Source organism: Phaenicophaeus curvirostris, chromosome 6 (assembly GCF_032191515.1).
Source record: "Phaenicophaeus curvirostris isolate KB17595 chromosome 6, BPBGC_Pcur_1.0, whole genome shotgun sequence".
NCBI classification, from domain to species: Eukaryota; Metazoa; Chordata; class Aves; order Cuculiformes; family Cuculidae; genus Phaenicophaeus; species Phaenicophaeus curvirostris.
The window spans coordinates 39,607,408-39,631,283 of NC_091397.1; the positions used below are offsets into that span (position 1 = coordinate 39,607,408).

General features: G+C 42.1%; 1 protein-coding gene across 1 annotated transcript in view; it reads right to left on the reverse strand.

The window, feature by feature from the left end:
• Positions 1 to 3,405: 3,405 nt before the first annotated feature.
• AOAH (acyloxyacyl hydrolase) overlaps positions 3,406 to 23,876 on the reverse strand; it is a 76,575-nt gene continuing 56,104 nt past the window's right edge. Inside the window, exons 15-22 of the mRNA XM_069859855.1 lie at positions 22,137 to 22,173; positions 21,061 to 21,135; positions 15,874 to 16,046; positions 14,371 to 14,429; positions 14,230 to 14,289; positions 12,581 to 12,677; positions 9,342 to 9,418; positions 3,406 to 3,614 (exon numbers count right to left, since the gene is read on the reverse strand). Coding sequence (XP_069715956.1) covers positions 3,486 to 3,614; positions 9,342 to 9,418; positions 12,581 to 12,677; positions 14,230 to 14,289; positions 14,371 to 14,429; positions 15,874 to 16,046; positions 21,061 to 21,135; positions 22,137 to 22,173 — 707 coding nt within the window. The 3' untranslated portion in view covers positions 3,406 to 3,485. The remainder of the gene's footprint in view (positions 3,615 to 9,341; positions 9,419 to 12,580; positions 12,678 to 14,229; positions 14,290 to 14,370; positions 14,430 to 15,873; positions 16,047 to 21,060; positions 21,136 to 22,136; positions 22,174 to 23,876) is intronic.

The window sequence follows — 23,876 nt, forward strand, 5'->3', positions numbered from 1 at the left end:
CCACTTGATTTGGGAAGATAATTTGATGCTTTGGGTGTAGTTAGCCACCAGATGTTGTAGTGGGAGGCCAGATATCCATGGGCAGTTACCATGAACTGTTTGGAACATGTATGAATATAGAAGCTGCTAGTGACTAGCAGTTCATTAAGTATGAAGAGGAGAGATGGTTCTTGCCTCTTGTGATCAAGATATGGCTGCAGAGTAGCAATACATCAATGTTAATAAAAAAATCATTAAATATAAATTTGTGAAGTAAGTCCATATAAAGGTGTTAAGGCTGGAACTGGCTGCATCCCAGGGAATGACGTATTTATTTAGGCTAGTTGGGCTGTTATCCATTGTAGAAATTGTGTTCATTGCCCAAGATGAAAAATTATCCTCTAGGAAAGGTTAAAGTCTAACAGGCAATGTAAGCTAGAAAAGCTGACCTAGGCGGTTGGTGAATTCTAGGCCCAAACTCTAGGTGGTGATGTGTGCTACTTCAGCCAGCAGAAGCGTGATCCTGACTCAGCAGAAAGCTTCTGTTTACAGCTTTGCTGACTTGCATTCCTCTGCACCTCCTCCCCTCCTACATTCCCCTGTTCTTTTAAGTGCAAGCTTTGGATTTTTTTTTCAAAAATGCTGCCATTTTTTTCATGTTTGTTTGTAGCAGATCCTCTTGGAAGAGGCCAGACTACATGTATTCAAAGAGCTTCATGTAGCTGATGATGTTCTATACCTCAAGAATTGTTCCTACTGAATGATTTCAAATGGAGCTTTAAGTTTTGTAAAAACAGTTTATAAACATAATAATGTCAAAAAACCCCGCTTCCCATTTGCAGTGTTTGAACCAAGCGGTGAAATAAACCCTCCTGTATTTATGTGCTTTAATTCTGCCTCAAAATAGACCCGAGAGGCCATTCCTTGTAGAAACCTTTACTGCTGTGAAGTTCAGATTTCATGGAACTATAGTTAGCATTCCAAGAGAAACTTTTTTCTCCTGTTTTACTTATTCTTCCCTATGCAATTGTCACCTGCAACCAATCTAAGCACCAGGAAATAGTTAAGCTAATGGAGTAGACTAGGATTCATAGATCATTACTGCTTTAGGATAAGTAAGGTTTTCCAGAAGCATTTATTTGAATATGGGACATTTATTTTTAGAATAGTACAGGTAAGTGATTGATGGTTGGAGGTGCAGATTTTTCAAATGGGTTTGGGATTCTTTGAAATAATGGAGAGACTGTAGCTGTAAAAGCTAATGGCTTAATAGGCCCAAAAATTCATCTTTATTTGCAAGTAGTTACTGTGTTAGTTACAAATCACGTTTCTGCATACAACCTAATTCTGAAGTGCAGAATTTGCCTCTGAGACGTGAGGACATATGGCTTTGTTAGTTCTCCTTCAGCCACTGGCAAGCCCATTTCATGAAGTCCCTCAGAGACCCAATATCAAGAATGGAGCAATTATACTGGGCATCTCTTAGCAGAATCTCAAAGCAAAACTATGGGGGTTTCAACTCATCTTTGAGAAGATGCTGTTCTAATTTTATAAGAGAGCTTTTTTTTTTTCCTGTTATTTAGAAACTCAATATGTTCACTAATAAGAGAGGCTGCAAATGGAAAATGCTTTGCTCTGGGCGATGAAGCTTATTTTAGCTGAAGAAATTTCAGTTTTACTAGCTTGTAAAACTCCTAATTGGTGTTATTAAATCACAACCTCAAATGAAACAATTATTTGTGGTGAGATTGCCTGAAAATTTGGCTTCTGAACACATACTGTTCCCTTCCCCCTTTTAATTGCTATATTTCCTTATTTTGCTGATATTCTATAATTATTGTCTGTGCTGTACTTGGTCTCTATTAAAACCATGTGGGTGCACTTGTTTCCGTCTTTGCGTTGTTTTTAATGAGAGATAGGAAGCCTGAATAGGTGGTAAGTAGTTAGAAGGTGTTCGACCTGGCCAGTGTGCATCGGATGTTATGCTGTTTGGTGAAGAGAATTTGTACAGGAAGCAGGTAAATTTCATTTTCCTTCTAGTGGTAAACAGTCTTCCTCAGGCATCCCTCTGTGGAGTTGGAACTGTTTCTTGGGAGACTGAATATTTTGGTAATATCTAAATGTCTTGAATGAATTGGGGCCTTATTAGTAAGTATCATTCAATTAAGGAATGTATTCCCTTTGGTTTCCTAAAGTAGGTGACTTGAATGTTTACTTAAATGTTAGCAGTTGTCCCAAAGGAGTTTCTGTCTTAATAAAATACGTGGCATTAACTGTGCTCTAAAAAAAGGAAAATGATCTAGGATAGCAATAATATGTGCTTCAATCAAAACAGCATTAGCTAAGTCATCCTCTGCCTGTTCAAAATACTGAGCAGTTGCATCTCTTGCAGCCATGGCCAGTGTGCTAAGACCCATACACAGCCAGGCCATCTCCTTTAGTCTGAACTGCAGCCTAAGAGCCACCTCGTGGGTGACACAGCCTTGCCCAAGGAATGTGTTCAGGACAAAGAGCAGAGCAAGACCACCTGAGCTTTGACAGATTCAGATAGGTTTGGTCACCTCATGTTAACACTTCCTATTCACTAGATTTTTTTCCATAAATACTGACACTTTATGCTGCCCAATTCCTTCATCACCTGCAGGGCTGCAAGTATAGAGCTGTCTTTTTATTATTTACTTATTAAACTATTTTTTTTTTTTTTTTGCTAAAAGGATTGGATAAGCTGGCAAAAAAACTACTAGTAATTCTGAACCTTCAAGTCTATGTGTAAAGTAGCTGCCCAATACCTTTAATGATTCCCTAGGTCATGCCTCTGTAAAAGGTATGGGACTGGGTATTTCATTTGTTAGGAAGCAAAAGAGCAAAGATGTATTAAAGATCGAAAAAGAAACCTGTTTTAAATACACAAAGGGTTGTCAAGTTACTGTCTTGTTGATGTAGGGGTAGAGAACCTGCACTAATGCTGCCAGGCAAATCAGAATGCTAGTGTCTTGTTATTCCTGGCACATTTTAATAAGCAAATAGCAGCTAAATAATGTATTGACAGTCAGGGCAATCACATACACACAATTTGTAGCAACATAATGAGTTTGGGGTTCCTCCCCCACCCCTTTTGGGATCAGATGAACTGTTGAAACAGTACGAATGGAAAGACCAGAAATAATGTTCTGCAGGGGAGAATAAAATGAGGTAAAGCTAGGAGTTTGCTGTGTTTGGAAAGATTTGTACAGAATTGCAAGCCAGTGCAATAAATGGTTTAGCTGGTGGGTATCTTTTGATTTTTATTTTCTAGCTTCACAGAAAAAGCAGCCTAAATACAAACTGAAGGTAAATGTGCAGGTAAAATACAAACTGAAGAGAATGCTGTTGTGTTGTGTCCCCTGCTAGTGGTTCTGATAATTTGCTGTCCCCTTTTTTTAATACTTGTCTTTAATCATCTTGTTTCCTGGAATGCACTGGGAAGCATCACAGTGAACTGCATCAGGACTCTGGCAGTTTGGAAGTCAGTGTCCGCCTTGATCTTTGAATACAGCTTCAATCTGGTCATTGAATGGATTCTCCTTTCCAAGCACTTGAGGCCATTCCCGTAGCGCCTTCTCCCAGGTAATGCCTGTTCCAATGGCTGCAGCAATCTGCAAACAGCACAAATACCATAAACTACTTGTACCTCTACAATGTGGTTGTTTCATGCCAGCATTTAGGAGACCCCACCATAAAGACAACTGCCTTCTATAGCTCCGTGATGGACCCTAACCTCTAACCAAAGAAAATACCCCATTCCGGTTGCTTCAACAGGGGAAAATCCTTCTGAAGACCAAAAATAAGACCACATACCTGCACCTCCCTGACCAGTCTCTAACCACTTCCGGATGCCTGTGATCTCTGGTCCATAAATTTCTATTCAAAAGTGCTGGAGCTTTTTCCACTCCCCCCCCCCAAACATTTTGAAAGTATTTCAAAACCTCCACTTGCATATAATGCATAAATCTCTTGCAAGTCCAAAGGAATTCATGCTCCTAAATGCCTCTAACACTTCTAATAAATATTCTCTCTAAATATTCTCTGTAAGAAAATCATGGGTGTTGAGGAAAGAGAGGTCCAATTACATCTAGGTTTGCACCTACTGCTAACTTCAGAGCTTTTTTTCCCATAAGACCTGCAGACAGGGTAAAATAGCTTTTCTCCTTCCTATCAGAACCGCTCCAGCTTTCATAGTCTTTTGCCCTAGAAATTATGCACCAAAGGAAAATTATATCTGCTGTATTGCTGGGATGAAAAACATCAAGGGTAGCTGAAGAGAGAACAGCTTGATTATCCCTTAACCAAGTTTTCATACACTGCTAATGCATTTTGGTTTTATTTCTGACCTACAATTATATTCTGCTTATGTAGTAACTTAACTTGCAACCTCACTCTAACATTGATTGCAACTAGGAGGTTTAAATAGGGCTCACAAAGCCTTTCTTTAAAGGGCCAAGATGGGTTTGTGAAATCAAACTATTTGGATGCTTGTTTTGGAGTTTGGGAACAGGTGGAGACTTTGGGGAATTTTTATGTGCTTTATAAATCCTGTGCTTTTGAAAGAAGCTGTAATGATGGACCAGGAGACAAAAACTTTCTTTTATTCAGAGCTCATGTACAAAGGGACACATTTTTGAGGCAGAAGCTCTTGGACTCTCGTCACTCGAGGACCAGAGGAATTGGGGCAGGGGAGAGGAGTAGAGTAATGACCGAGTGTGGTTATTCTGGAACACCTCATGACTGCCAGTGGGCTGAAACCCATCTCTCAGAGTTGTCCATTCTGTCAAAGTAGTCTCCAAGCCTTCTTTACAAGTCCCTAAGCCTTCCATATATTTTTTTAGCAGGGTCAGTTGGTTTGTTTAAAAAAACCTACTATCTTTTCATGGTTCACCCTCTGAAAAGTTATCACCAGAGCTATGCCCTACAGTGTTCAGAATATGGTTGGCTGCAATTTAAGGCATATGTGCTTAGACTGCTATAAATTATGTAGATCCTACTCAGGCGTTGTTTCAAGTGGTCCTGATGATTTCCATAATTTACTCTTGATGAGTAGTGTGGCACAAGGAAGGGTTCATGAGTCTGTGAATTGCTTTTCCTATAGGTCTTTTTTAAATTCCTAAGCTCTTGTGCTTTGAGATCTGCTACTATCTGTGTGCTTTTTTTGCAATTAATATTTTGTGAAGATGACAAACCTTAAGCAGTTTTTTGATAGGAAATATTGGCTGTTTGTCACAGAGCTCTGGGAAACTGCCACTGGGAGGTGGCAGTGTTATTTCACCAGCTTCTGGCTATCTGTTTTCTCCTTCTGCACCAAACAAATGATGGGCATGCTTCTCAGCAAAGTGTAAATACCCAACTCATCTGAGATGCGTCACTTCAGCTTTTTATCTTTTTTTTTTTTTTTTTCCCCTGGCTGGAATATGCTTTCCTATGGCTTAAGGGGGGAAAAAAAAGGGAGAAGCTAATCACACTCAAGCTGTGTTTTCCTGCCTCTACGTAATCATTAAGAATCTTCCAAGCATCTCATGTTCCAGTCTTGATGCTTGGGGCTTTCACATTCTCCCTGGTAACTTCATAAAAACAAGAAATGAAGCCATTTATGCAGGATCCTGTTGAAATGCACGGCCCTGTCATCCAAACAAAGCAATCAGCTGTTCTAGAGAGATGTAATGTCCTTGAAGCCATCTGGCACTCAGAACGGTTTGCAGTGAGATCTCATAGTAAGGGAGAGATGCTGAGGAAAGTCCCCGGGCTTCCATTACAGTCGGTGGGAAGAGAAAGTCAGATTTCTTCCAAGGACAACTGAGATGGACTTTGGTGGACAGTGTCTCAGAGACGCTTCTATAGGGAACTTAAGAGGACTGAGTGATGTGTTTTGCTTTTAGATGTCAAGAGTAAATGGTGTGAATTTCCTCCAGCTACAGCCTGAGCTGGATAGTTAAAAAAAACCCTCACAGGACCAAATTTTGGTTTGAAACTTAAAAGGAATGCACTTATGCCAAGGATGAGTGTCTTATTTGCAGCCTTCTGTTTTGCAGCTTAATAAAAACATGCAGGTAACCCCTTTCCTTCCCAAGAAATTTGCAGTAAGGGAATGTAGTTCTGGGCTTGGCTAAACAAATGAGCAATTGATGTCTATCCCTTCTTTCAAGGGTTTTTTAAATATAAAATACTGCCTGGAGTGGGGACTATGGGGGCTAGGTTTTCCAGCCCAAGTGTCCTAACCTAGCATTTTTCCAATGCATGAATAAACAAAATAGCTGTAATGAGGAAAGGGGTGTTTTGCCTTTTTTTCCCTTTCTCCTTGCAATGTTATGTATGCAACTTCCATAGTATTATGTAGTATAAGTATAGTATAAGTATAGTATAAGTATTCCCTTCCATATCCTTCTTGCATAGCTGGACTACTGGATACACATGCTGATACCTGCTTTAGCCATGTTTATACCATTAGATTATTTTTTTTAATTAAAGAGCAGATAAAAAGGCAGGTGAAATCTAGGGGCAGACACCAGTTTATCCTGCCCACTGCTGTATCATAACAACTAGGGACGGTGCTACCCTTCCAGCTTGGTACCCACAGTGCTTGGCAGAGAGAGGCACCATGGTTCTTGCAGCCCAAAGTTTTTCTGCATTGAAGGCAAGAGCCAAAATGTTTATGGTTTCCTTGGAGTGTTGCTCAGTTCAAAAAATTGTGAATATTTGTCAAGTGCTTTGAAATCTTCAGAGAGAAAATTCAGTAGATATACCCAGGCTAGGCCTTATCCATCGTGTTTATTAGTCAAGGTGTTCATGAGGTGTGGGGAATAGCTGCAGAGATTGAAGTAAGAGCTCCCATTCACTTGATGAGCTTCATGGCATCAATCCTCTCCCACTAGGCAGCTCTGTATGTTATAAAAGCTATACCTGGCCAAAGGCATTCACTTCAGTATACAGTAAAACCTGAAATAAAACTAGATTGAGAACAGAGTGAATTGTTCATCATCTCTCTCAAGCGCCCTCTTAAATATCATTCACTCTCCTCACACTTCCCCTTCTCTTTATGGAGAGCCACTCTTTCAGAGCAGAATGCTATGTCTCATACCAAACAGTGGTATGTTGATAACAGACATTTCTATACTAGCAGGAAAAGAAAAGTGGTGGATGTTTGGATAAGGCTAATTAATAAATCCTAGAAGGGCAATAACTCACTTGAAGTGAGGCATATCTACAGCTGGCACCTTGACTGTAAGGGAAAATGTACCTATAAAAGCATTAAATGTCATCCTAACAGCAGGAAGGGGAGATCATAACCACTGCAGGATGCCAGGTCCCGAGGGAGTGAAATACAGCAGTACTTGGTTGGATCCTGTAGCTCAGCACTCTGGGGGCTGTGCGTAGGTTTGCAGCTTCCCTTCAATGCCATTTTGTAATTTTCTCCTGGGTTAGGTTAGGCAGGATGTCTTTAAGATGATACTTGCTGCCTTCAGCTTTGTGCTACCTTCCAGCTGCTGGTGGGATAAGGGATGTGGGCAAGAGCCTTGATGAAAGCTGTAATCCAGTGAGTTTGATTTCCTCTGTGGCCTGTTGCTGGGGGTTATAAGAAGCCTCAGGCTTGCCTCAGGGTAAGGCATAAAATAACACAAAGACCTTTTCTTCTTCATTCCAGGCTCTTCATATTGCACAGTTTTCCCAGATGGCAGGGTTGGGAATGGGGTTCGCTTAATCACTGTTTTCATTCTCATTTCATTTTCCAAGTTTTCTTTAATTGCTTCCTTGCAAATGGCCTGTAGCAAATAATCCAGGCATGCTTTCTCCACATCTCGAGACTGTGAGCTTATACTTTCATGCACCTATCTCCTAGTACTGCATGGTAGCCATGCAGGAATTTCTGCTAAGAACGAGTCCCGCTTCAAACAGGAGGTGCTTTTGAATTGATAAAGCTAAGCAAGCCACCACATTGCTTTGGCTGACTGATGTGGATGTAAAAGACAGCAACTAAAGCACAGATTTTGGCTTTAGGCTTCCCCCCACCCTTCCCTGCTGGCTAATCTGACAGCACAGTCAATGGTGAAGCTGCAGAAATGTTAGAATCCATCAGTGCCTGCAAACATGCTCCCATTGAAATGCTTCTTCCCAGCATGAGAGAGAGTATTGCATCATGTTATTTGGTGCTAGGGGTGTTAGCTCACATCATAAAACTGGTCTGGAAAGTCACATCCATGCTTTTGAGCAGTGGAACCTGCCAAATGGCACTGTTGGTCACTGGGAAGCACAGCAGGGTGCACTGCACAGCTCAGTAGTGCTGGGGTGGAAGAGAATGTCCAGCCAGGATGATGGAAGAAGGCAGCAGTGCCCTAGACAACAGCTTTCTCCAAACTGCTCTCACCATGGTGCAGAGAATATGGCTATGGCATCATGCAGCAGAAAAACATCCTCAAGGATCATCATTCCTCCCCACAGCCACCACCCAGACTTGTGCCCCATGATAGGGTAGGGAATGCTGGTAGTGAAGCTGGCTGTTTTGAGGCCATAGCATCAGGCAGCAAGAAACTTCTGGGCCCATTGCTAAGTATAGGGGATGTAGAACATCTGCTGCTGCCACTGGGCAGAGCCCTCTGGCAGAGAGAGGAAAGCTAGTTCTGTTCTTGCTGTCTCTTTCTAGCTCACTCACCTCCTGCAATTTGTCCCCTCTTAATTTAGTCCAGTCTGATTCTTGATCTGAAGAGTCAAGATTGAAAACCATGGGAAACTGGAGTGGCTTTTGTTTTTAGGACTTGCCCATTGCCCTGTATTGACTTAGTAGCTGAGGGTGACCACTATGTGGCTGGCAGAAGAGCCCCGGCCAGACTGTGTGCTCATATGAACCATTGCTGCTGCAGGCTGCACACAGGATTTCAGCTCACCTGGTAGTTTTTCTCAGGCTGATATGAGGAAGAATGTCTGCTGCTTTGCGTACATATTTGAAACTTGAAGCTACTGTGCAGACAATCAGCTGGCCTTGCTTGTAGCTGATTGCAGAATCTGCTTTCTCCAGGTATTTTAGAGTCAGAAAAAAGTACTTTGAAAGTGAATATAATGGAAACCACTACTAGATTATCAATCTCAACAAAGGACTTACAGTGAAATGTCTTGTTCTCCTTCCCTTTCATTCACTTCCAATTGTAAACCTTCCTCTGCCACTCATCCTTGGAGGCCAAGAAAGCAGGAGACAACTTTTCCAACTGTAGCCACAGATCATAACACAAATAGAAATCCTCCAAACCCACATCCCTGTGGCATGCTGACTGGTGCCTCAGACAGCAATGGGCACTGGCATCCTGCCTACTCAAGCCTGTCACCCAGGTCTCAGTTTTTACCTGGCTAGGGTGGAAACCATCAACTGGTTCGATCAGCTGCCAGGGCTCGCCTCCCATCTTGCGCCACTCTTCAGCCGCTGCAGACAATGAAAGCAGAGGAATTATCACCAGTGAACATGTTGATGCCTACCCAGAAATGTAGCCCCCTCTTCCTCAAAGTGCCGTTGGTAGTTTTAAGCACACAACAGCACTGCATGAAGATTATGATAATTCATACAAAAATTGTCAGAGTCAATATTGTGTACAATCTCCCCTCCTTGGGGCAGTATTTAAGCCTTTATTGTTAATTTTTTTTCTTTGCAATATTTATGCAAGGAAGGGCTTTGAACATAAATGATCGTAAAACAATTCACTTTCCTTCACAACTAAGACAGATGCTGTAACAAGTAAGGATGTAAATTATTTAATACTGATTTAATACATTTGCATTTCCTATTTTAGCTGCATCTTCAGCAGTTCAAAAAAGTAAGAGAGATAAAGAAAACAGTGTTTTTAGAGAAAGAGATGGTAACACAATATTCTCATAGGCTGATATCTGCCAGAACACTGTCATTTTCAGTTACTTCTCTTCTGAGCGGCCTTTTTCAACTCCAACAAAATAACCTTTTGAATTACATAAGCATGACATTCAATGCAAATGATGCCATGCTGTAAGCCCCAGAGACATTAGAGAAGTAAAAAGCTTTCTGTCTTCAAAAGGGCTGTGGAGTGATCAAACGTGGGACTAGTGGATATGGCATTCACAGACTGTAAATTCAGTAATTTCTTTTATAATGACAGATTACAAATTCTTAATAGCATTATGCAGGCATCCTGTCAGGAAGACAATATTCTTTATTCAAGCACTGCAGTTTTGACCTAGAATCACTGCTGTTTGCTGGGTCCTGGCTGTTGTGTTAAAAAGTGGTATCTGTGGCCCCATACTAATTTTGAGTCCACAGAAGGATAATATTCCCACTTTGACTATAGAAACCTACTTGAGATGCTTTAGTCAACACTCAGAGTAATCTATTTCAAGACACGGGGCTTGGAGCTTTGTCTCAAATTTGTAATATATTGGGCATAACACAAAATTGCCTTAGATTACACCACGGAGCACACGTATGGATGCACCGAGTGAGCTTGCCTTGCCTAACACCTTATATATGATGTTGAGTACAAAGTTGTGTATTGTGTTATACTTTGCAGAGGGACTATTGTTCCATTGCCAGAAATAGCAGAGGAATAAGGAAAATAAATAAGGTTTATATCAAGATAGGTGAATTTAGACCATTATACCTTCAACAATCCTAGAGTGGTTGAACAAATGCCCACTAACTGAATATGTCCAGAGCTTTTTTCAAAAGTGCCTCTTGCCCTGGCTAGACTAGACTGGAGCTTGTTCCTACATATACACATATATGTGTACTGCATCACTTCTTAAATGAACCACTAAATCTTTCAGCTAGAGACAACGTCTTACCTTGAATGTCCATCTAAATCGAGAATAAATGCTAGTATACTCGGATTTTACTCAAAAAAAGCTGGGAGCTGATATATATATATATATATATATACACACACACATATATATATATATATATGCCCAGGACAGCCTGAAATCAATGTACTCATCACAGTCTGGAACCACTGCTAAATATCTGATGCCTGGAGATTTTAGGGGATGATTTGTGCTTGCTTTAGAAAGAGACCAGAAAAGTAGGTCAGCAGCCTTATCTGGCTTTTGAGCACACTAGCAAACTGACAGCTTTCCTGATGGGAAGCTTGAATCGTTGGCTCCAGGGCTGCAGGAAACTTTGCAAAATGTCTTTCAGAGCTGATGCTTGCATGTGCATGTGTGATTTTGTTTACCTAATTTATTTAACACTATGTAATCAAGAACAGCAAATTATACTAGATGTTTCTTCTCGTGAAAGCAAATAAATTACCTAAAGTTAGTAATTTAACTTATTAAAGTAATTTGCCTACCCAGCAGGTAGTTTGTTCCAAATCCTAATGACTTGTTAAATATTAAGTAGCTGAAGCAAAAGCCGCAAAGGGACTTGAACATCCAGAAACTGTGCTACAATATCAAACTTGACAAACTTGGAGCCCACCTCACTAAACAAACAAAAACAAAAACCACTCCCCCTCCCATCCTCTCTTCTTTATCTCCTCTTCTATATGGTCTCAATGAGACCCAGAAGCAGCTCCCTGAATTGGGTCACGTAGGATAAAACAAGCTTGTGATTTTTGATGCCATTTAGCTGCAGATTAGATTTTTCTAATAATCTTAGGTGCCTTGACAGATCTGTGCTTCCACAGGCAGCCAGGCACTGATGGCAGCGGTGTTTGAGATGTGAATTCTGAGACATTGCCAGGGTACTTCTGCTGAGAGGGGTCTGGGGACAAGCACCTGTCCCCAGTCCTGCAAAGACACCATCCACTCACGCTCGTGGTAAAGAGGAAAAGTTACCTGTTCCTGTATTTTCTACTTTGAAATGCCTGTTGCAGAAGGAAGTGATTTAGGTAATGTGCTTACCTAAAGTCACTTAGGATCACAGAGGTATAAGTTTTGTAAACTCTTCCAGTCAAAAGTTACAGTAGTATGTAGGTGCTTAAGGAAGCATATGAAAGAAGGCTGTTCATCCTGGGAGAAGTGTTCCTGCTTTGGAAAACAGTGAGTTAAGAGAGGGTGGCTGCATTATTCAGGCAGCAAAACTGGCTGAGAAAAGTTCTTTCTGAGGCACTGCTCATCCCAGAGGAGGCAATGTGAAGCCCAGTCAGTCATCTATTACATTGCAGTTCATGAAGACCACCTTCACCACTGCAGATATGTCATCTCCAGCCTAGGTGACCCTCTATAAAAGCAATGATAAAAAATAAAATCAAATCTTATGGACTGAGATAGATTTGAGATTTCTTTTTGTTTTTCAACAACCTATGCTGCAGTGGACAAGCAGGAGGCATTTTCAGCAGAGGCTCATCTGTTCCTGTCACCTTACCACCAACGAACACCCTTTGCCATGCAACTACAAATAGCCAGCGTCCTGTGCACCGGGGTTGTGTGTGCTGGCAGCTGGGAGCAGCGGGGAGGTTTTGGCCCCCCGGCTGGTGATAGGATCTCATCCAGAAGGATCACCTAGGCTGGCCGGCCATGCTGCCCTTCTCCCAGTACAGTGCTAAAATATGAGGAGCATATTAGCAGCCCAGCACTTCAATGAATGTTTCATGAGAAAGACAGGAAAAAAGCAACTTACTTTGTCTCAGTGGGAAATCCATGTAGAAAATATCAAAGTTGGCAAATTTCTCAGATCTTGCTATTTCTTTCAGGACATTGGAAAGTTGTAAAGCTCTCTGCAAAAATCAAGCAATGTAATGACAATTAATTGCTACTCATGCTGCTTCGCATGGATTCACCTTTTATTACTGATGCATGGTCAGGAATTTGAAAGCTAATGTTGCCCTTAAGAAAAGGAGGTGAAATGGGGTTCTTTGTCAGAACACAGCTTGCATGAGCACCGCCAGCCTTTGGGCTCCCCCAGCTCCATCATTATAGGTCTCAGCTGATATAATAAGTTTAATACAGCATATGATTATTTTACTGGAGACCTCTTTTAGTAGTACCTCTATGCATATATAAATAATCTGAATGTCTTGGGTTTGGAGGCCTCTTGATGAGTGGCACTCTAGCCATTTTTGTTCCCCTTAAAGAAAACAGTTTCTTTTCTACAAGAAAAATGTTCTCCTTTCCCATTTTTTTTCTGGCTACTATGTTGTGGGTGCTAATGCTTATCTATGTGGACCAAATTCTGCTCTTACTTTCAACAGAATGTATTACCTCCACTGAACATCTACCTAAATGATATAATCAGTGTGATTTCTACAGTTGTAACAGAGATCAGGGTCTCCTAAATATTTATATTGTGCAGTTTGGATAATAACATAGACAATTAGCTTCAAACAGGAGCTCAAAAAGAAGATTAATTTGTACCCTGCAGATGTATGAATTGTTCAGGAACAAAAGTTACATGTGCTGTATGTTCTGTTGTTGGTATGAATATATAAGATGCAATCCTGCAGTTTAGGAGAGTGTTTAATTGCCTCCTCTGAAGTCAAGAGGGACAGGACATAAAATGAAACAGATATGTATGCTGTGGTGAAATTAAGACCATATTTTTTGGTTTAGTAAATGCAAGCATTAATACAATTGTACACAGAGATGACACCTTTGACAATATTTCATTACTGGCTCTTTTACATGTCTGCAGGGGACTGCTAGGATTAAAAATCAGCTTGTACCATAGGGGAATATGTGGCTGCTATTATGTGGCATTCACTTCTGCAGCCAGATTTTTAGGGTGAGTTTTAAGACGTCTCTGTTCCGTCTGTTCCCATTCCTGCACTGAGCCTGGATACTCCTTGGTCACATCATCTGGCGATTAAGTCCGCAGAAATGTGTTTGAGGAAGATTAGCACAAATCCCAAATGAAGACAGGGTAAGGCTCTTGCTCTCAGGACCTGCTCCTGCTGCCAGCAAAATCTATGCAGCTGGCTTTTCGTACTCACAGACATTTGATTCACAAGCCTTTTCTTTCTTGTAAGGTATGTTTTCTCCTTGAAGAACATGAACCTGAACAGTTTTGTCTCAGGGAGACTGCATCCATTGAAAATAAATTTTGGCAGATGAGAGGGTGGAAAGGGAAAACATTTATGAATCCCTTAACTTATTTGCCTCCAGAACCTGAAAGGTGTTTGAAAAGATGAGTTGGGTTGTTTCCACATCTTCTCCTCACCTTTGGAAGAACAAAGCATGCTGTCATCTTGTCTTTGAGATGTTAGGCCTGTTGGCTTATTGGAAGCGGGTCTATGCAAGGCAATGATCCCATGCAGCCTTGTCAAGACTTACCTCTGAGGTCAAATTCCTGAGGGTCTCGTTAGGGGTCAACCAGCCACTGCAGGGGCTCACCTGGACAGGCATGGGGAGTGGGGATTTAGCAGTGGGCCAAGACGAAAGATGAGCTCATAAGCTAACAGACAGAGACCTTACCTGGAGGCAGTCAAGGAAAGAATAGAGTTGACTGTATGTGATGTCCCTGTTCAGCTGACCTGGGAAGCACAGAGAGGGAAACTTCATGTACCAAATGTAACTTCATTTTGCAGGTCTATCCATTACCATGCACTAGACCCCTTGGTGGGAAGAGGTACTCCTGGACCCTCAACTCCCACCCCTGGTTACCCTTCTATCACGAGAGCCATGTTGCAACAGAGAGAGAACAGATGCATCCTTCCTGCTAAGGCACATGTGTCCTCATAGCATGCAGATACACTTTTGCTTCTTCCACATCCCTCTCTGGCCTTTCATAGCTGATTCCTCTTGCACACAGGCTTAGTCATCACAACCTGCACCAATCTCCAAAGTGCGTGACTGATATTTTATCCATTTACGTGTGTCTCACCCTCCAAACAAATGCAGGGGTTGCAAAGCTGAAGGAAAGATTGAAGGTGGCTGTATATACCCTGAGGTTTGCATTTACCTAGGAGAGTTCAGTCTTAAGAGGGAGAAACAATTTTGCTGTCAAGGAGGGAAGTGGATATGCCTGCATAGATGAGCAAATTCAAGTACCTAATCAAACATCCAGCTGACATTCCCTAAAATTCACTGCACTATGCAACAGCCTGGCTTGACAAGAAAATTAGCCATTTTCTTGACCTTTTTGCTTCTTCAGTAGCTACAACCAGAAGGGAAATTAAATGGCCACTCAGTTCTCTGAGTGTTTAGCACACAGATTATCCCACCAGGCTTTGTTATTTTTGCAGTTCCTGAAATATGTAATTTTTGTTGTTGCTGTTTCAAGAACTATAAAGTAAGATCTCTCCCAAATGAAACCATCTTCTCAGATTGCTTTGCAGAAACTCTATGATATAGATGCAATTACTGCCTTTCTCACAGATGCCCATAACCCGGCAGTAATATCAGCTGCCCAGAGAGCAAAAGATGGGGAGTGCCCTGGATCCACGTAGCCTGAAAGCATCAGGCCCTGGGATGGCATAGGGCACCCAATGCTGGCAGAAAATTTATTTCTTTAATATCTAAACAGTCTTTTGCAAAGCCCTGCTTTAATCTTCTCTTCTGGTCCACAACCAGTTTTACCAAGATATCCATCAGTCAATGAGTGGAAGTGTTCACCAAATGCCCAGCTAGACTTGTAACAAAAATCAGGATGAAGAGCAGACAGGCTGGTCACAATTTAGGGCTGAGGCAGAACAGCTTGTTGTTGCATCCACCGCATGTGTTAAGCGTGGTTTGGAGCTGATTTGGTCCAGCTGGTAGGGAACCAAGCAGGATGGGGTTCTGCCCTGTCCTGCACTGGAGCTGGTAAACTGGCTTTCCTACTTCTACTATACAGACAATATCTGCCTCATATTTCTCAGATCTTCACCACTTCATCAGGTTTGCTTGAAATTGTCAACAGATTAATAAATTATTTAGGGAAGAAGGCAACACACCAGGCAGATAACCAGGAGGAACCCGACAACATCTCGTGTTTACCTAGAGGATGGTATCTGTCATGCAGATTATCCCAGAGGAAGCGACCGTCTACCAAGCCTGTTAAAATAACATGGCTGCCATTTGGAAGATGGGAGTCCAAGTATCGCAAAGCTTGTACCACATTGGCGAGCATTTCTTTGGGTGTAGTCATGTGAGCCAGTGTGTCGCGGTTCCTGCAAAACAAGATGCCAACAGGACATTGTGTCAGGTAATACTGTACTCCCAAAACAGCACCTGAAACAGTGACATTTTCTTTTTGGTGCTCTTTGACACTAAGTGAGCTAAATAAAACCATGTTAAAATGATGCTATGTGTTTCAGTCTCTCGTTATTATTGCAAATCATAAGTGATATATTATAGAAACCTCGCATGGAGTAACCCTTTTCCCTGCTAAAAACAGACAGATGCATCCCTTTTTTAATAAAGTGGTCTCCTGTTGTGGGTTAGCCTTGGAGACCAGTGAGGAGTCTGGGCAAATATGGGAGGCTGGAGGGATGAGGCATTTGAGACAAAATAATCCTCAGAATGGTTCATTAGGGTACAAGACCTGTGTAAGTGTCCCACATAGGCTGAATGCCTATGTTTTGTGGCTCACTGGAAAATATGAACCTTCTTCGAGCCAGAGTCCCAGACTCAGGTTTAACCTTCCCCTCTTGCATTTAGCTGTAAATGCTGCAAGGGGAGGAAAAATGGAATCCTGAAGTTGAAATAAATTTCATCTTACATAAGAAAAACAAACAAGGAAAACCACCCCAGGCTGCCTAGAGAACAGTGCTCTAGTTCTGTTATTAAAACAATCACTTCGTTACAGAAAAAGTGTTCACCCACTCTCCCCCTGAGAGCTATTGCCATGGTCTCAAGCTACACATCTGTAACAGAAGCTGTAAGAAATTGGGTGAACACAGCACCAAAGAGACCATCCCACCCCATCCCGTCCCATCCCATCCCATCCCATCCCGTCCCATCCCGTCCCATCCCGTCCCGTCCCATCCCATCCCATCCCATCCCATCCCATCCCATCCCATCCCATCCCATCATGGGTCTCTGGCATAGGGAAGACCCCAGCTCCACGAGGCCCCGCTCTGGCAACACTCAGGAGGCAGAGCAGGGCCACCTCTGGTAAAAACCTCCCATTGTCTGGAGATATCTCACTGCCCTCTCTCAGAGCAAAGAGCTGGAGGGATGGAAAGAAGGATGCAATTGCACGCTTCCACAAACCCCAGACAGCTCCAGGGCCACCTGGGGCCCCTTTAGGCAGGCAAAACAAAGTATGTAAATCCATAAGCTGCCTTTTTTTGAAATATTTGCAACATAAGCCCTTAAATGAGCTCCCAGAATTAGCAGCATTGTGTGTGGGCCATGCATGGCAGGGATTATGCACCTTGGGAAGCAGACTCTCATGACAGTTTTGGTTCTGCCTTGGTGATGCAGCTGAGCTGCACCAATACTTTCAGAGAGAAGCCTCAGGACCCACTGAGCAGCTGACCTTGTTGCTCAAGAATAAAGATGTCCTTCCAAGTAGTGCATAAGGTTGCACTTACATCCATCCTTATTGTACTAGAATTTCCCACATTTTCTGCTTGTGGGCTTTGTAGGGAAGCATTCAGCTTAGCAGCCAGCAGGCCCCATCCAGGTCCTTTCCCTGGGAGACTCCTTTAATATCTTCCATGACTTCCCATGGGTAAAAGAAGGACAACTTGATGCTTGTAATGTCAAGTGAGCTGCTGGGGAATGAAGTAGGATTTCTTGCCAGTGAACACTGTTAGAAGCAAGAGCTTTCAGAAGTATTGTTCTGTCTTGAGGCATTAGAAATGTTGGTGCTCCATCAGGGGTGTGTGTATGTGCCAAGTCCTGTGAGGGAGAACCACAATCCCTAGCAAGGATTTGGGATTCTTCAGTAGGCTGCGTTTTGCACACAGTATAATAATTAGATGAGTTCCCTGGGCCCAGAAATTTATCTTAATGCAGTATGTGCTGCTGAAGCATTTGAGACTTTGTGGTTAGGAAGAACTGAAAACAGCATTAAGATTCAGGCTTATCCTTCTGACAGCCATCCAAGCAAGGTACTGTTGAGATAAGACTGTGGTTTTGCCTTTAACTTACTTAATTTTGCCTACAGGTGTTGCAGAAATTGATTTCAAAATACTGCTCTGATGTAAGGTCTTAACCACAAGTAAACGCGTCAGTGGGAGCTGAAATTAATGTGACATTCATGACTTCACTTTCTCTTGCCATTCTCTGCTGAGGTCATTCAGGTATTTCAGTGCATTTCTTTACATTGTCATTCCATGCCAAGCTATGAAATTAAAATCAACCAAGAAGCAAACCGTCTTGTAGCCATGTTCATTTTGGGCTCTCCCATAAGGACTCAAGGTGCCTGGGTCAGCACTGGGACTCGTTGTGGTACCTTCCCACGGTCTCCCTGGGAGGCAGCAGCCAGTGATAGCCTCTTCCCAGCTGGGACATCTGTAAGCTGATGTTGGCTACAGTTCATTGTGTCAAAGCACAGAAAGCAGACGTTAATATTAGGATTCTTATTGCATTGGATTTGGGTGTTTTAGGGAGAGCTCCCTGCCTTATGATAAAGGAAACTTATGCTCTTGCTGGTGCCAGGGCTACTTTGTTCAAGTTCCCTTCCCGGTGGCTGCCAGCTCACCCTGCTTTGCTGCTGCCAACTTTCTGTTTGCTGCAGATGCCATGACTGCAAAGCTGGGAAAGAGAGGCTGGAGAAACGGTGCCTTACTCCAAATACAACTAATACAGGCCATAATTGTACAGCATTTGAGACGGCTGGTGCTCATTATTTTCTTGTCTGAATTTTTTTTTTTGTTCCAGGTCTGTGTCCCACATTGTGTCCCACATTTGCACCTCAGTGGGCTGAGAGATATTATTGCCATCTGTCTTTATTTTTCTAACCCTCCTGTTCGGACGCTACAGTATGGAGACTACAGGGAATGTGTAACGCAGGCTGCCAATTTCATTATCTTTCTCCTCTACAAATGTCCGTATTACTCATTGCCCTGCTCTTTACATGGGATGAAATATCAGCATTTTAACAATGCTTTGGCTAAGAGCTGTGTTTTCGGTGTGCTCGGTGCACTGCTCTCCTTTGAAGGTAAAATACAGGATAAGGCCAGAAAGGCTCTATTACTGCAATTTTAAGCTGTCCTTGAAGAGGTTTTTATTTATCAAGCCCTAGTCAAGCCCACTGAATGCTCTGCATCCTCTGTAACCTCTGCGGGTACACCAGGGACAGGGCAGTTACACACTGTGACTGGTCACTGAAAAAATCTCTCTCTGCTTTACATCCCACTTGATGGAAACAGCATGTTGCTACAGAAGCTGCAGTATCTTTCCTTGTTGGAGTCACAGGGCTCACTACAGCTTGATAGCCTCTTTTTGATGCTGTAAATGTTTTGGAAGTAAACAGGACACAGGGATGAAAAAGCACCAGATTTCGGAGTAATAAATACTGTTTTGGAACATAAAGATGAGTGAGACAAGGCCAAAACAGTTTAATTTTGTGGAAAATTTCTTTTTAATTCAGGCAAGAATAGAAAGCAGTGTCAGAGACAGGGGAAGTGAAAGGAATAACCTGCAGTATGAGGAATAAAACAAAGGAAAAAGAGGTGCTTTTAGCAAAGCCAGTGAAACAGCAGAATTGAAATTTGTACACGACAGAGATTGGGTGAAGCCTGGGAGAAGACACTTTGAAAGTCTTGGTTGCAGGAGCCACAGACTTCAGTGAAGGTTCTGTTTTGGAGCAGAGGGGTGCCTCATCACCCCATGGGTCATTGTAAGCTCCATAAGCTCCTCAATAAACAGATGCTCAGGACAGTCTTGTCCACAAGTAGCAAGAGATCTGTGACTGCTTTTCCCACTCAGTCAGAGGGTGGTGCATTACTTTTGAGGAGTTGTACATCCTTCCTATAACAGCAGGATGGCACTGAGGGCAAATTTGGCAGCTCCAGGCAGGGATGCAGCGAAAGCACAAGCACCACAGGGAGATGCCAAGAGCAAAGGTTTCATGGAACGTTATTTCTGTTTGCTGCCTGCGTGCAGCCAGGGACATGGTGGTGCCAGGGAAGGATCTTAAAGCTGGCCCTTGTGGTCCTGCTTCTGTGCTGGCCGAGGGCTCCCAGGTGCTGCAGTGTCAAAGAAAACCCTACCTGGGCTTTGGCCATCCCCATCTGGAGCACAACACCCAATGTGCAAAGTTTCAACATAAGCACTTGCTGTTAAGCAAAGTTTTAGGATATCAAACTGGTGATATTTTAATGGCAAGATCTGACAGCCTGCATAATAGCTCCAGATTCATTATACAACCTGCAGGTGAGACATTTCAAAAGCTTCGGAAGAGGACTTAGCTGAGTGTGCATCATTGATTGAGTGTTTTGAAAGTCTCCACATAAGTCAGATTTATTTCTTTTGCTTAAAAGGAAACCTGCAGGTTCATCATGGTGAAAATAATGTTACACTTGGACCGAAACTGTGGTATGGGTGTGCTGTGCATTGGCCTGGTTGCAAGGTGTTTTCTGCCTTCCCACTACTGGGAGGAAGGGAAGAATGCAGCTAGTGACTTCTTAGCATCCCTGTGAGCATCACTAATGGATAATACCAGAACTATTAGTTCTGAAAGCTTCAGTTCTTTCTCCTGCTGAGCTTATGATGTGATTAAAGCCAGAAAGACAAAACACCTCATCAGGAGAGCACAGCAAAGACTGCGGGGAAGAGGCAAGGTGAAAATAGACTTTGACAGGGGACACCATTGTCATTCTTCAGGAAAGGTAAGCAAGTCATACTCTACCTCCTGACAGGAGGTGACATGCAGGGTAAGATTCTTTTAAACTCCTTTCCCCCCCCACTCCCGTTGTTATACTTCATTTTATCTGCTAAGTTGAAAATATTCTACTTCAGAAATGTCATTGGTCACTTTGTCACCAGCTTGTAATAGAAAGAAAGAAATATAAACTCTGAGTGGAGACTGGTAGGTGGCTACAATGAACACAGCTTAAGGCAAAATCCAGTATTTTAAGCAGAAAAGTAAAAATGAAACACACATCAATAGCAAAGAAAAATGCCATTACAGGGAAGGGCAAAACACGGGGATGTACATGTCCAAGTAGCCAGCATTACTCTAAAGAAGTCATATTTATGATATAAATGTTAAATTGGTTTATGACTTACCCATTGCAGACATCATTCCCAATTGTAGCATAGATAACTATAGCTGGATTGTCCAACAGCTGGTTTCTGGCCAAGCTAAAAGAGAATATGCAGCTATATTAATGGGTAAAATACATTCTCAGTGTCTGAATCACACAACGTGCTTGCATGAGATCACATTTGGATTTAGCTCACTTAGATCTGGCCAGTGCTCAGATGCTCAGATGATTGTGCTTCTATGTTTGGGAGAGGGCTGCTCTTTTTTTTTTTTTTTTTTTTTTAAGTTTCTTAAATATACTTTTTTTCACTACTCCCCTTTGCCCCTCGTGGACTTGTCTTTTCACTGTTTTTCCTGCTGGCTTTCCATCTTCTTTGTATTATCCAGAAGCCAAATCAAGTAGTTTCATTTGGGGGCACAGACATAAATCGAGATGGGAAGATTAATCAGAGATGAGAGAAGACAACTAAGTTTGGCTGGCAACTAAGTTTATCTGTCAGTTTGGGGTTTTTATCAAATTTTTATCAAATCAGGATGTGGTTTGAAATTCAGTGCTAAAGAGCAAGATTCATTCTACTTCTTCTGCAGGAGAGAACAGTAAATCCTTTAGGATGTAAACTATATCAGCATCAAGCAAACTAAACCTAACCCAAATGCCCTGCAGCTCACCCAAATTCATCTGCAAAGGAGAGTTGCCGCCTGTCACGATCCACTAGCTATTCAGTCGTATCCATATGGAAATAACACAGAGGACCTGCCCATGTCTACCTACATTGCTTCAAATCAGGAGTAACACAATTAGGGGGACACAAAGTACAAATATAGGGAAAGGTTTAATCTTTTCCCCAAAATTACTGGAAATGCTCTGTTGGCTTAGCTAGGCCAAGATCAAGGCCTTGGAGATGGGGACATCCACAATTTAAAATGTTTTTTATTCTGTTGATGGATATCTAAACCAGAAAAGAAACAGTCAGCACTTCAGAGCACAATGGTCAAGGGAAGTTGCACTTTTTAGACTTATTATGGATAATATTCCTTGTTTCTTTCAAAGAAGTAGGACTCCAGCAACAGAAGCATTCAAATCCCATTAAACACTCACCTTTTTATTAAATAGAGGAGGTTTCCTGAAGAACCACCTGATCACACGTAGTGGGAATAAGAGAAATTATACAACAATGTTATAGTGACAAATAAAATTTCATACAATTTCATTGTATATTTCCAAGAATGCAAAAGCATTAAAAACGAAAATGCAACATGTCATCTCTGTAACAGTTTTGGGTACTGGCATTAGGAAGTAAAGTTAGACCAGGGACCTGCTGCCTCTTACCTGAGCCCCACACCTGAGGTTGCAGAAAATCAAATACTTTCAAATGCTGAATTGTTTGGATCTGGCTTTTGATCTAGATCTAACTGCTTCTTTCCATCTGTTGAACATAGTAGTGTCTTGTAGACCAGCCAACCTGACTTGTCAACAGTCAATCTACTTTCAACTTTCCCTATAAACTGCAAAGGGAACTGTTCTCGCTCTTCTTAGAGAGTAAGTGTCTCACAGCTATGCCATATTGGGACTGATTCAGGTCCTAAACATAGGCACCAAGTGCCATTTTTGACATCCCAGAGTATCCAAGACACCTGCAGCAATGCTGGCAGATACAACACAGGATGCCTGAGAGATTGTGCACTTCTGGAGAGGCAGCTGGAAGTGGGAAAGATACTGTAAAATATCTTAAATAGCACTAGACCTCTACATTTGGGTGTCTGCATTGCTCACTCCATGAGCGGCAGACTTAAGAATACAACTATTAGGCCAGCTGCAACCCTCTCAAGAAGCTCTGCATTTTAATGGCAATTCACCCAAATGATTGGATGCAAATCTTTCCTCCTCCAGGAAAAGAGAGCAACACCTAAGCATCTGTGAGCATCTATAATCTTTAATTTAGGTCTTGAATGAGAAAATCATTCCCAGTTAGGATAGCTTTTATGCATAAAAATTACTAGCAGGTATTTAAAGGCTGTGCATGTTCATCCCAACTATCCACAGAGCACAAATCAAACTCCATCACCTGCAGTGCAAGAGCGAGAGCAATGAGAGGCAAAAAAAGGCTTTATGCTTTTTTCAAGATTAGACTAGGACTGCAATTGCTAGAAGCTTATCACAGAGCAATGTACTGAAAGAGAAGCGGGCCCTGTAGGTTGTACTTCTATTTGTTTTGCAGTATTTTTGCTCTCTCCTCTTCCCTCACTCCTTCTCCTCTTGTATTACATTCCTTCTATTCTTCACTCAGCTCTTCCCTGGTCTCTCTCTTCTCCTCTTTTTTTGCACTGTGTCTCTGAAGTTTGCTTTGAGGAGCAAATCTGTCCTCCCTGCAGCTCTTGAGGGGAAACTTGTGGACAGAAGATCATTAAATCCCTGCTGGATTGGTACCGGGGAAAGATCTAAGAGATAAACCCCTAAGGTAGCAATAATACACTTTGCATTTTTACAGTGGTGCCTTTGTTATTGTCACTCACAGTGGTGCCAACTGCATATATCAAGTAATCCTTTATGTTTTAAATAATCCTGTTCTCCCAAGATAAAAATGAATATATCTATCTGCTGCTTCTCTCCTGAGGGTTGCTGGTCCATTCAAGCCCTTCTGTTGAGAATCTCTTTTCAGTAGAATAAGAGCCCCGAAACTTCTTAGAAAATATGGCTTGGAACATAACTGCCACCAATCGATTTTTTTTTCTGTTTAATAGTCTTTCCTTCAGCTAAAGTTCAACACCCCTCTGTTAAGCCATTCTGCCATGTGTCTCCCCAGGCTGGGGCTGCAGTTCTAGCACAAATAAACTATTG